At 46.6% G+C, this 13936-nt stretch overlaps 1 protein-coding gene across 7 annotated transcripts in view; it reads right to left on the reverse strand.

Moving 5' to 3' along the window:
* Positions 1–13936, reverse strand: part of LOC119374721 (spidroin-1) — a 95509-nt gene that overhangs the window by 34044 nt on the left and 47529 nt on the right. For all 7 annotated transcript variants that reach the window (XR_007414371.1, XM_049410880.1, XM_049410879.1 and 4 more), the window contains exons 8-9: positions 13095–13232; positions 6231–6287 (exon numbers count right to left, since the gene is read on the reverse strand). Coding sequence is in view for 6 of the 7 variants with exons in the window: in XM_049410880.1 (XP_049266837.1) it covers positions 6231–6287; positions 13095–13232 (195 nt within the window). In the remaining variant the exon portion in view is untranslated. The remainder of the gene's footprint in view (positions 1–6230; positions 6288–13094; positions 13233–13936) is intronic.

The following is a 13936-nucleotide window of genomic DNA, read 5'->3' on the forward strand; positions in this document are numbered from 1 at the left end:
GCATCATTGAGAGGGCAAAGCCAACGCTTAAAAGCAGTGACCATGGACCTGGTGAAGTTGCGCGAGAGAGAATTGTTGCTGTTGTGTGAGGAATTGGAACTGGAATGCGATGACGAGATGAAAAAGTGCGAGCTATTGAAAAAAATAGACGAAAGCGGTAGTAGTGCGGAGAGCATTCAGATTGCTTGGGAACTGGTTCAGAAAACTCTGAAGGAGGAGGAAATGAAGAGAGCGTACGAAAAAGAGAGACGTGAAATAAAGGTACGGAGGTTACAGCTCGAAATTGAGCTGCAGCGTTTAATAGTTCATGTAGGAGTAAGCCGCATTCCTGAAAAAGCAAGAGAGCAAGAACAGGAAAAGTGCGAGCATAAGAGAGAGGGAAACGACAGTGAGATACAAGTAGAATCGCCTCTTGAATCAAAGGAGCGACAGGTCGCGAGTTGTGAGACCCTGTTAGAGAAAGATGCGTGCCTCTACGAATGGGTTAATCTAGAGCACGTACAGGACGAGGCCATCGGTGGTCTAGAGCCAGGGGCGTATCAGAAAGGTGTTCCTTGCGGGGCCGAGGATTGTTTCAGCAGCCCTAATAAGGCTAATGCGGAGCTGGAGACATTCCTCGCGCCTGAGCACGTAAATGATCGTCCGACAATGCAGGCGGAAGGCAAAGCTAGCCTAGAGCTTAACAAGGACGCGACGCTTCCAAAGTTGATGAGTACCGCCGAGGAGCGCCCAGTTTTAGATGTCACCAGTGACAGTGCAGAGAAAGGGGCCCGACCGTACAACGAAGCGGAGAGAGAAGAGAAGCAAACGCTGTTGGCTGGGGGTACGCTTAGTTTTGAAGGGCTTTTGCGAGTGGACAGAGATTCATTAAGTGGTGAGCAAAAGAAAGAACCCGGACTGGCGTGTGTGCACATCCCAACCAAAGAAGAAGTTGTGAGACGTAACGTCACTGTGCGGGAAAAGGGCTCAGAGACAAACCCAGAGAGCGCTCCTTGCGGAGACGAGGCTGTTTCCAGCAGCGAAAAAGAGGTCAGCGGCGAGGCGGAGGTGCCTCAGAAATTGAGCGGCTCTCTGGTATTCCCAAAAGAAGCAAAGGTGAAGGCGGTCGAGCGCGATTGGTCCCCGGTTATCGGTAGATTCGAGGGTACGATCGCGACACGCATAACTAAGAAGAACGGTTGCAGAAACCGCCGGAAAAGAAAGATGCCGAAGCAGTCCGCACAGCAAACACTCTCGAAGGATTTCACACTGCAGCCAATAAGACCACACAATAGGACACCGCGTAGCTCGAGAGAACGTCCATTGATGCGGGTGGTCAAGCGCAAGCGGCGACGGAGGCGCATTGTTGAAAAAGAAGATGCATCTCTGCGACGGAGGGCCACAGTAGTGGGGTGCCGCGCGGGAGCATGTACAAAGGGAGGGGGAAGACTTATTCTTTCCCCACGTTTGTGGGTTTCCTTTCGCCGAACTGCAGGAAAACGGCCGAACAGCCGTAGGAAGCGAGGACACAGAGCGCGAGTAAGGGATGGTGCCTTCTGTAGCCGCGGGCGAACTCCAAAGTCGCCAGGACCGAGGCCCCATCGGGTGCGATTCAAGGGAATTCACAAATTGGGAAACGGGGCGTGGTCCAGCAGGGTATTTTGCACGCGTGTGTAAAAGAAGCGTTGAATGATTAATTTGTTTGAGTTCGACTTCAGTAAGTTTTATTTAGTATTTTCTAAGACGCGGTGCGAGGTTTTAAGAATAGGAGCCGCATGGCGCTGAAGTCTGATGAGAGCACTGTAGTCGAGCTAATCATTAATACTACTTTCTGATTAAGGTTTCATAGCGCAAACCCTGTGTATTTTTATGGTGCCTTAATGGCTTAGTGAAACATGGTAGCCTGTCATTGATGCGTCAATGTGCAGTAAAAGAGAATTTAAAGGATCGATTTAGCATAAAACCAACTTGCTTAGCGAAACGCTTAAGTCTTGTGCTGATTAGAGCAGTTTTCGTTGCGTGCTCGTGAGTGACCAGCACGCGAGGCTTGGTTCACAGTACCAAAATGTAACTTTTTTATGTCAGGTGTTTTCAATGTGTGTAGTAATTTGGCAAAGTGTCAGTGTGTGCTGTTCGCCGTAACGTTGCATTACGGACGCACGTTGAGACAAACTTTGTTTGAAAGAATTGGGCGTTCCGCCAATCGTGCGTTTTAAGCAGTGCGGCGCTCCATGAATGAGAGTAGCCTAGAGTTAAAGCGCTCAGAAGAGCTTTGTGCGTTTGATATTGTAAGTGCCAACATCGGTAGGTAAGATTAACCAGACGGGCCTGATGTAGGCAGGTTATTCTCCTTGGTTTTGTTTCGATGCTTGATGATCAGGTGATCGCATAAGCCGAGAACTGCAACAAGTATAAGTTCAGAAAGGCAGAGTTACGTACGGATCACGTTACCGGGAGAGGACATAAGCTTCCTCATGAATCTGTAAACTGTCGTCCAGACCAAGAGTGTCTGATTCAGCGAAAGTGTAGTGATCATCTTAAAAAAAAAAAGGAACCCTGCTCCGATGGAGTCTTGTTCTCCAAGATTACAACTTTTCCTCCGGCATAAGAAAGGGTTAAAGGGATAGAAATGCCGACGAACGTGGTAGCCGAGATTGAAATGTAATGTCGGAGCATACGAATATAACCTTTTGCTTGATAGGTGCCTTATAATTGTTTACTGAATAGTTCCCAAGTGGAGTCAACCTATCATCCATAATAACGATTTCTGTCTTGCGTAAAACTTTCAAGGGGAAGATGGTCACTTGCTTTGCTTGATGTGCCTCTCAGGGGTCAAAATTTAATGAGGTTCACAATTTTGGGTTTTTACTATTAACATTTTGTTTTGATAAGCCTGGCGGGTTGAAGGCGGATTCTGAACGCTTGTGCGCGGTGTGGTGTTTTGTCACCTGGATCGTTCTTTCTGCTGTTTACCTTTGGGTGAGGTTCTTCGGGCTGCATGTCTACAGTCATCGTCGCCTCCGAGACCCCCTCTTCATGGCCAGCAATTGGGTTCCTGGCCATTCGAGAGTTTCCTGGCCCCGGAGGAGCTGTTGCGATCGGCGAGCCACCCTTTGCCGCGGGGCGCCGGGACGGAAAAAGGCAGCCGCTTCACTGTGCGGCGATAAGGAAGAGCGCGAAGACACCCCGCTGATTCTCATGCGCCAGGAGGTGCATGGTTTCAATTTGCTCGAGACAGCACCATTGTCGCACAGCACCATTGTCGCCGGTGCCGGAGCGGAAATGCGACACATGGCGCCTTTGTGCCCCAGGAAAGGCCGCGACGCCGAGTTTCCGCCGAAGACGGACCTCGGACCACCGCGCTGTGCGTCTCCGGCTGGTAGGTCGTCTACGCTCAAATCAGCGCCAGTTGCCCAGACGCATACCAGTGGATTTGCCGGGCCTGCAGCCGCCGTTCGGCCGCATGGGTGGTCGGCTCGAGCAGCGACATGAGGGAGTCATCACAACCCGCGTGCTGGCGGCATGCTTCCCCCGACGCGACATCGTTGCGAGAACAATGCGCGTGTTTGGGTTGTGTGTGCGTGTGCTGGGGGCGGTGCCAGCAAGGTGACCTGCAGGATTCACTGCCCGATTGGATGGAAACGTCTTCCCCTGTTTCCCTAGGTCTGGCGTCTAGGGACCGCCAAGGGGTTAAAAGACGCGAACGGATGCATGCGAAGGACATTCCGGAACAAGTTGTCTATATGTAAAATATGTAAATAAACCTCTTATACGCTTCTTCTGCTCCTCAGTCCGGTTCCCTCCAACAGCAGCTCTTCTTGAGGACGAGGTTTGCGACCGCCTGTCTGGACGCGTGGAAACCAGCGCAATTGCGGGAGAGCCTGCCTCCCTCCTCCAAACTTCCAACACCGTGTGCATAGCGTCAATGAATTGGAATGCCGAGAGACCACGTGGCAGCTGTTCATGTGCGCGAGCTCCGACCGACGGGCCATTTTGCGTGGTGAACATTATTTATGTAATAATTTTATTGCGATAGCAATTATATGGACACACTCAGCTGAACTTTTCATTGGCCGTCGCCGTCATGTGCTGGATATATATATATATATATATATATATATATATATATATATATATATATATATATATATAAGGCTCAAAGAAATATCAAGCAGAAGAAAAAATTCCGAAGCACCTGACCGGGGTTCGAACCATCGACCCCTCGCTCCCTAGCCCGCTGCATTAGACAACTCAACCATGCCCCATGCATGCGCCAGCGAAATAACGGCGAGCTAGTTATATACACCATTTAGCGCTGGTGGTAAGCAAATGCCGGAGCAGCACGAACGTGTTTTCTATCACGCAACGGTCCTAATTTTCTTTCACTTTGAAAACTGCCATTGAGACGCGCACGACAAAGTGGTCCTTTTCTGTACCCCCTCATTATGTGGAAGAAAAACAAACAAAGAACAACGGGCACACCTTGCATCAGACGCCCCCGTGTGGCAGGAAACGCAGGGGGTCTCTCCACGCACCGCAGTTTAAAAGAAAAAGAAATATCTAAGAGCATCTGATTCTCAATTGTCGACACTTGCAGCGCGTTGATCAAGCACAAAGACGTAACAACTGCGACAGTTGTTAGTTGACGCTTCCCCTGTGCATGCCTGTGCGTTCTTTGCGGGAGTCCTTCCTTGTGCTTCAGCGGCGCGCTGCAAATATCGAGCTGCTTTTCGTTCTTCACGTGACATTCCAATTTCTTGCTATCGCATTCATTGCTTCGCTCTTACGGCGAAACTGTGACTTTCTGTATTTTATTGATCTATATATACAGACTATAATTTGTTTATCAATGTAGGAAATTACGAATTGTTGTAACAGCGTGTAGGCAACGGTACCACCACAGGTGACGTTGCGCCACACCTATTATATTGGTGAGTGATCATGATATCGATTCTGAAAATGCGTGGGATCTGCCGGAGAGCGTCCAGACGTAGGCAGCTAGATAGATAGATACATACATAGATAGAAACGGGAAAAGCGTCTGACGTTCGCTAAGAAATGCTTCGCATTTAAAATACTGTATCGACCGCGAAACACTAAACGTATTTTCTGCTGCGATGGCAGGCGCGTCTGCCCGTGTGCAGAACGGTCGTGAGAGTAGCGGTACGTACAGCGCATCATTCCCTCCGGTGTAAACGGTGTAAAGCCGATTCTGCGGAGCATGGCGGTGGGTCCACTCCGCTTCGTCGTTTGGCAGCCATATATATATATATATATATATATATATATATATATATATATATATATATATATATATATATATATATATATATATATATATATATATATATATATTAAAAATATGCAGGCTATATTGCATATATTTCGGGACGCTACATCCGTCATACGTGCTGAGCGGTGCGGGAGAGACGCTTTGCTAAAACTGTCAAATACAACCTCTAAAGCCACGACGTCGCAGCCAACCTAAGGACGTACCGCGTTTCAGACAGTTTCAACAGAGGCACCGCTTCAGTGCTTTGCGCTGCACCCCACTACCTATGCCAGAAAATACCGTACGTGTTATTGCGGCAGGATAGAGCTGCTACGCCCGGAACGAAATTGAAACTGTAGAAAAAGACTCGTGGATAGTTCGCTAGCTAACGCAATCCAATTCGAAGCCTGTACACTCTCATCATTCCCATGTTGGTCGATCCATCGCAGCGCTAGATTCCCCTCTAGTTTTATAGTATGAAACTCTATGCCTCGTGATAAGCGACGCTGCCTTCGTGGTGCACGAGGCACATGAGCATGTCGTACACGCATGCGCGGAGCGCCCCGGAATGCGAGCACGAACCACCGTAACATAAGTGTGATCGACAATGCATAACAGAGCACTTGTTTGCAGGTATAAAAATCGCTATCACGTAAACCAACCACTGTTTGCAGAATCTGTTGCGTGTAGGGCTTCGTCGGCGCCGGACGTTGCAAAATTTGGATTAAATGTTCTCGTCCTTTTCCGCGTTATGATTCTATAAATGAACAGCCTCGCCGGTAAACTTTCTGTTGCAGTAACTAAAATACGTACCATAACGATTGGTTGTCAATGTCCTTAACTTTTAGGCTGGTGAGCCAACCTTCGTCTGTGATTGAGATATATACGTACATGCCAACTACTATCTCTTCAGTGTAGCACTAGTACATTTCAATATATTGATCGTGTTCTAAGATTGAAGATATGCATTTTTACACACCATTAAGGCCCGTGCCACCCGTGTCACCCGTGCCAGTTCCGGCGCCTCCCCCAGCACCTAAGGAATGGAACGCATATAAATGCTTCGGTCAAAAAAAATAAATAAATAAATAAATTACATCATCTCCCGCTAAAGGGGACCATGAGGCGATGCGAAGACGAAGCACTTGCACGATCGCGTTCCGTTGGCGTTCGTTGGGCATGCTACCGACCTCGCGTCGTGGAACGAGAAGAGGAGCACTACGCGCGTCGTGTCTTCCGTCTAGCCTGGCCGTTAATTCTCACAGGGCGAGCGGAGAACGCGCTCGACAGGCGAGCGAGAGGGAAGCAGCGTAGGAGAGGAGAGAGAGGGAGAGGGGACGCGCATGCGCTGGCGCTCATCGCGGCGTTGCGCAGGAGAGAATTTCGGCATGTCGAGCCCGCATTTCAGAGGAGTCAGCCGAAGCAAGCGCTGGGCTGATCCAACGCCGGCTGAACGCGCGCAGCGCTCTACCCGCGGAGAGGAGACTAGAGGAGGAGAGTAGCGCATGCGCCGCGAGAGCAGAAGCCAGAACGCAGGAGAAGCGCAAGCTTCTCCTGCGCTTGTCCTGTTGTCTCTTCCTCGTCCGTGTGTGTTAGCGCTATGCCCCATTCTGAAGCGCAAGCAGCTGCTGGTAGAGAAGTGGAGAGAGTAACGCGCAGCTGTTGGAGAGAGGGAAGGAGGGGAGTTGCGCATGCGTAGTTTGAGTGCGGACTAGCAGGCCGCGCATGCGTAGTGTGAGTGCGGACAAGCAGGTCGCGGGACATACCCCCGAGCAAGAGATGCTTCGCATCTAGAAGACAGACAGACCTCTAGGACATCATCGCGCATTAACCAGAGCAAGTTGCTCAATGGTGCGGTAACATAAAGCATCACTGACGTTGTTAGATGCGAAGCATCTTATGGCGGAGTTCAAACCGGTGGTGTGCGGCGTGACCACCCTTACTGCGCATGCGCAAACCCTCTCCACACACCTCCACTCCCCTCCACCGCTCCTCTCCCCCTCCCCCTCTACACTTCCCCTCTCCCTTTCCCCCGGCCTACTTCCCCTCTCCACTCCTCACTTCCCCTCTCTCCTTTTCCCCTCTCTACTCCCCCTCTGAAGCGCGGGCTCGACATGCGATACGCTGCTTCGCATCGCCTCATGGTCCCCTTTAGGCGGAGATGGTGTGATTTTTCTTTTTTCTTTTTGTCATTTTTTAGAGTTTTACGAAACGCGAAATAATGGGTGCGAAGCGAATTCGAATATTAAAGCTTGAGTGCGAATCAAATCGAATATTTTGGAATATTTCTCGAATATTTTTTGAATACTTCGAGGCGAAATTGCACAAAGAAAGTTGCAGAGGATCCCTGTGCATATTCTTATGAGACAGGAACATGAAGTCCTTATCTTTTGGCTAGGTTGGGGAAGCGCTGGAGGGGTGCTGCTAAGTGGCATTCCCTAGCATTCTTATAAAGAATGAGGCAGAAGCCGAATTTTGTTTATTCATGTGATTTGGTACAACCAATCCACAGCATTTCAGACGTCAAAGGAAAAGACTCTATTTCCTCAACCTCTCCTCCTCCAATTTCTGAGGAGGCCCAACTGATGGGGCGGACAAGGGCGCGTTCCCTTCGGGTCAGAAGCTCATCTGCGGCGCGAATTACCCTCTCTTACTCTCTGGCTCCGAGTGGTATCTGCGGCACTTGTTGGCCCCGGCGTGAGTTCCGTAGGGAGAGGTCACGTGAATTCCGCACACGGCTTTTGCGGACGACGAAGGAGTGCTCAAATCTGCATACCTGACAGAAGTGAGGAGTGTTCACTTCTTCCACGGAGCAGTGCTCACTTCTGCAATCCTACGTTAAAACGTAGGGCAATATATGATCAAAAAGAAAGCAATTACTTTCGCGCGGTAACCCGTAGACCTGACAGTAGCGCACTTTGCGCCGCGTGAAGACAAAACTGTGCTGCTAGCTGTGGCGTAGTGGCGCCTATGGCCATGAATATTGCCACTAGCATGGATAACTTTATATTTCGCCATTCTTCGGGTGATAATAATGAATTTTAAGTCGCACGCTAACTTACGGCGCCAAGACGTTATTCAGAAACCAGGTTCCGCAAAACGAGTCAATCGAGTACAAAATCAAAACCACGTTCGCGGAATTACCAACAGCCGACCGCCAGTGGCAGATGTAGCGGCATCGCCATCCCCAAATGGCGAGGGATTGCTTTTTAGAGTTAGTCCGCGCTGGTTCACTTCGTGCTCGACTACGGTCTCCCTGCCCCGAATTTCTTCCCAGCGTAATAAAAATGGTGAAGCGCCCCTTTCATTGTGAAATCTCATATCAAAGGAAAGTTATTTCGCACGCTGAGGACAGCTACATCGCGCATGTTTTGCGTGCCAGCAACCGGAGTCCGTGAGTGGTTCCATCAAAAGGAGGTAATCTTTAGCTGCATGTCGACCAGGAAAGCTTTCTGCGAGCCGAAAATGAGAAGATATCCGGATCTCGATGAAAAGCTTGCAGGCGCTCTGAAGCAGCTCCGTGTAAACAGAGCTTTCAAGGTAACGGCCCTTGAAACAGCACGCGATTGAGGCGCATCCAGAATTTACTTCAAACCCAACAAAAGTGGATCACTGAGGGAAAGAAACTGCTAGCTGAATAAATTTCCCTTGCTATGAGAGTGATTGTGCTTGCCTTCTTTTTTCTTCTGGTCATCAACAAAACGGCATGCCATAGTTTTAGAATATCATTTAGAAGCGCTGTGATTTGATATTCAGCGAATGAAAACGTGATATTTATTTTCCTGAAGTTCGAATGCTTCGAATAGTGAAATTCCTTAGAATAACAAACAGCTGAGCTAGTTGGTAAGTATTGATTCTAAAAAGACAGGGCTTGCAAACCGGGACACAAGAAAGAAGTCAGGACACCACAAACGCCGACTAACAACTGAAGAGAGGCAGAACGGCTGAAAAGAAAGTAGGCACGAAAACTTATCTGCGCATGCCCATGCAACAGGCGAACCTATCAATCCGGCACGCGTGGCCGTCTACGTGGAAGATAACTGTTAAGGCATTTGATTTCATCTTTACGCAAGTTAATCGACGGCTGGCTCACGCATGCGCTACCACTATTCTCGATATGCCATGCTTCAATCATCAGGCGCGTTTCTTCATTTCTATGACGGTACAACACTGCGCATTCATCGAATTTTGGCGTGCACTTACAATCTCGACAATGTAAAGATAGATTAGAAGGTGAGCCTCCTGTTAGCGATCTCTTGTGTTCCAACAATCTCTGGTTAATGCATCGGCCCGTTTGTCCTTCGTAGAAGCGGCCGCAGTTGAAAGGGACCTTACACACCACACTCGTACGGCAATCATTTAATTTGTTGGTGTGTTTTGCGAAACAAATATCTGTCCGCTTCTTGTCTTTTACTCGCTCATTCTTGCTCTGCACAGCGGCACAAATCTTACCTAGCTTATTGGCAGCCGTGAAAACAACATTAACGCTGTATCTACTTCCTACTTTCTTTAGCCTGTGAGATACGCAATGAATGTACGGTATACCTACGACACGTTTCTTCCTATCGCTTTCTGCAACCATGCTCGCACTTAACATGATGGACTTCTTACAACGTTCAGCGACAGTGGCCGCTGCATCACGAGGATGCCCTACATCTAAAAGACGCGTAACCTATGCGTTAAAGCTATCACTAATTCTGTGCTCACACGACTTGGTGAGGGCTGACTTAAGGCAAGACATGGCAATGCCGTTTTTTACAACTTTCGAGTGGTTCGACAAAAAATTTAACAGCGGTTTAGAAGATCTAGGAGCACCTGCCAGCACACGTGGTTCTTCTGAAAAAGAAAGTAGGAAGTAGATACGGCGTTAATGTTGTTTTCACGGCTGCCAATAAGCTAGGTAAGATATGTGCCGCTGTGCAGAGCAAGAATGAGCAAGTAAAAGACAAGAAGCGGACAGATATTTGTTTCGTAAAACACACCAGCAAATTCACTGATTGCCGTACGAGTGTGGTGTGTAAGGTTCCTTTCAGCTGCGGCCGCTTCTACGAAGGACAAACGGGCCGATGCATTAACCAGAGATTGTTGGAACATAAGAGATCGCTAACAGGAGGCTCACCTTCTAATCTATCTTTATATTGTCGAGATTGTAAGTGCACGCCAAAATTCGATGAATGCGCAGTGTTGTACCGTCATAGAAATGAAGAAACGCGCCTGATGATTGAAGCATGGCATATCGAGAATAGTGGTAGCGCATGCGTGAGCCAACCGTTGATTAACTTGCATAAAGATGAAATCAAATGCCTTAACAGTTATCATCCACGTAGATCGCCACGCGTGCCGGATTTATAGGTTCGCCTGTTGCATGGGCATGCGCAGATAAGTTTTCGTGCCTTCTTTCTTTTCAGCCGTTCTGCGTCTCTTCAGTTGCTAGTCGGCGTTTGAGGTGTCCTGACTTCTTTCTTGTGTCCTTGTTTGCACGCCCTGTCTTTTTAGAGTGAAATTCCGCTGCGAATTGAATGGAATAGCAAAACATAGCACTACCCGAAAAATATTGCGAAGTTCAAATATTCGCACACCCCGTTTTTTTTCTGCAGGGCATGTCATCATCAAACGTTAAGCTCAGAACAATCGTAAATCGAAATACTTTTTGCTCATAAGTGCACGTGTACCTCAAGCTTTACTGGATAATTGAGCAGACCATTTATCCTGAATGTGTTACAGATACATCCAAGATAAATTTTAAAATTTGTAGTGTAAAGGCAGATTGCAGGCGTATATCACGATGTCACGCAATTATTTCGGTTAGTGTGGCCAATAAAACTTGTCAGGGCATCTGAGCGCACATTAAGATCTTCCACTCTGTCTAGTACCCACAATAATCGTGGAAACCTTCTTACTTCACCTATCAGCTTATAAGATTTCGTTTTTATGTCAATGAGCGTGCTTTAATAGGCAATCTATATTTTCGTGCACATTACCTATCACTCTTCTCGTATTACCAAGCATGATAACGGCATTTTAACGATAATATACATGATGAATATATGTTTTCGTCATATGCCAGAACCGACTGAATGAAATATTTTACATCCTGGTAGGTCCGTTATGCCTGCCGTATGCAGTATGTTCTTTTTTACTTCTTTATAACCTTTATTCTCATGATCAGGGTCCGCTTGGGACAGTAATTCCTTGGGCGAGTTGGTCATACAGGTTATATTTTTTACTTATTTATTTATTTAAATATACTGCCAGTCTCATATGAGATCAAAGCAGGAAAGGGGGTTAAGCAAGTATACATGAACAAAAATTAGAGCTCGATTAGGAACTTTCAAATTGGCGCAAGAAACGCAGACGAGAGAACACGACAGACAAAGCACTGTTATTAAGCGCTTCGTCTTTCGTCTTCGATTGGTCACGATTATTGTATTGTCCTTATTTATTTACGCTGTCAAGATTTAACAGGATCTGCTGTTGCCATGTGATTTACGTAAACGTACTATTTCACTACTTGTAGGGACTCTCGCCAGGCTACTAAATATTTTTTTGTTTTTAAAATTAGTTCAAGTGCACTGAAAACGCTGTCCTGTCCACTTCCATTGTCCGCATCTTCGGTGCGCTTTGAAGAAATTTTTAAACATGAGCGTCTGCTAATTATACGCCAACTCACCATATTGTTGCAATATTGTGTTCTACAGACTAATACTCAGCTTGTTCCTGCATTCTCTTTTCTGAGGTATGCACTCCTCTGTTGCAGTTCAGGCCCAACAGAGCGGAACAGAGTAATGTCATTGGCAAAATCTAGAATATGGAGTTATTCGCCACTGATCATAACTTCCTACTGTCCCTTCTCAATCGTTTAGTAGTTTCAATAAATTTATGAACGCAGTTTATACCATTGAACTGACGGTGTTTCTTTGTTGCTAATTATACTGCTACTACTACTAATCATAATAATGATAATACCATTCATAATATTAAGATGACACAGCACGGCAAGTACAATAGTGAAACGCTAGCATAATATAGATCAGGGGTCTCAAACTCACCTCAGCGGGTCAAAGTCACAAAACATAATCTCCCGATGGGCCGGGAAGATAGGAGTGAAGAAGTTTCGAGTGGGGGAAAGGGTGCAATTTGCAAGCCCTTTTCCATATATGCTATATGTGTCAGTTTTGAAGGAAATTCAGCGTCAGGTTTGGAGAAACATATCAATATTGATCTCCCAAATTACTGAAATCCGGACGCCGATTCTGAAATGTAGAGCTTTTGTTCTACGGTTGTGTTTTAGCCCATGATGACCGGATGGGATGCCTCACGAAAAGGATGCTTGAGACCAGTCACGTCGGGTCTGGAACATGCTTGGCAAGAAATTTTTCTTTAATGGGACAAATACAGTCATGTGTGGGCCGCTCCGCTAACGAAAGATCCGGGGGCCGCATGCGGCCCGCGGGCCACGTGCTTGAGACCCCTGATATAGATTATATTCACACACAAGCTATGAAACTAAAAAAGAACGACCGTGAATTAAACACAATAACATAAACAAGTGTTTCATGAAGTAGCAGCATTGAGACAGTAGATGAAACATTCCTTAGTGAAGATATTTATTTCCTGTCCCGACAGACTGGCAGGCGCAACGTCTTACACTATGGTTGAAAATTTTGGGAAAGCCGGCTAGTTTTAACGCCATGAATGAAACTTGTACATGGGCGAGTGAAAATTCTTGAGAAGTAAGCCCATTGTGCTTCATTATAGGGTCGAAATTAGGCAGCTCTATGTATATCAGCCATAAGACCACACAAGACGAATTTCAAGAATACAATGAAAAAATTTTACTTACCCATGCCTCCCATTCCCATACTTCCCGTCCCCATACTTCCCATCCCCATACCCATTCCCATTCCTGCCATACCTTCCATACCCATACCCATACCCATGCCCATACCCATACCCATGCCTCCCATCATGCCGTATCCACCTGGAAAGACAAAGCGTGCATCTGATCAATTTTTATTGCTTACAAATGATCTTATGACCATAAGTTTTGAATGCGTAATGCTACAACAGTGAAACGCTCATAAAAATATTGATGCTATCCATTTGGCATGCGCAACACACGACCTTCAGCTTTTCAGCCGTTTGGTGTAAACTCTTTTAGAGGCTACGAATTGTCAAACATAAAACTGGTAGTAGTGAAACGGAAAAATTGTTATCGACTTGTTTCTTAAAAAATCGTGGTAGCTTTGCACTATAGTGCTGCCAAACCTTTCCTTTTAAATGCGACGCATTGCTTCGCGAACCTCAGGCACATTGGCCGCTTCTCTATCTATCTATCTATCTATCTATCTATCTATCTATCTATCTATCTATCTATCTATCTATCTATCTATCTATCTATCTATCTATCTATCTATCTATCTATCTATCTATCTATCTATCTATCTATCTATCTATCTATCTATCTGTCTGTCTGTCTGTCTGTCTGTCTGTCTGTCTGTCTGTCTGTCTGTCTGTCTGTCTGTCTGTCTGTCTGTCTGTCTGTCTGTCTGTCTGTCTGTCTGTCTGTCTGTCTATCTATCTATCTATCTATCTATCTATCTATCTATCTATCTATCTATCTATCTATCTATCTATCTATCTATCTATCTATCTATCTATCTATCTATCTATCTATCTATCTAT

Source organism: Rhipicephalus sanguineus, chromosome 11 (assembly GCF_013339695.2).
Source record: "Rhipicephalus sanguineus isolate Rsan-2018 chromosome 11, BIME_Rsan_1.4, whole genome shotgun sequence".
Taxonomy (NCBI): domain Eukaryota; kingdom Metazoa; phylum Arthropoda; class Arachnida; order Ixodida; family Ixodidae; genus Rhipicephalus; species Rhipicephalus sanguineus.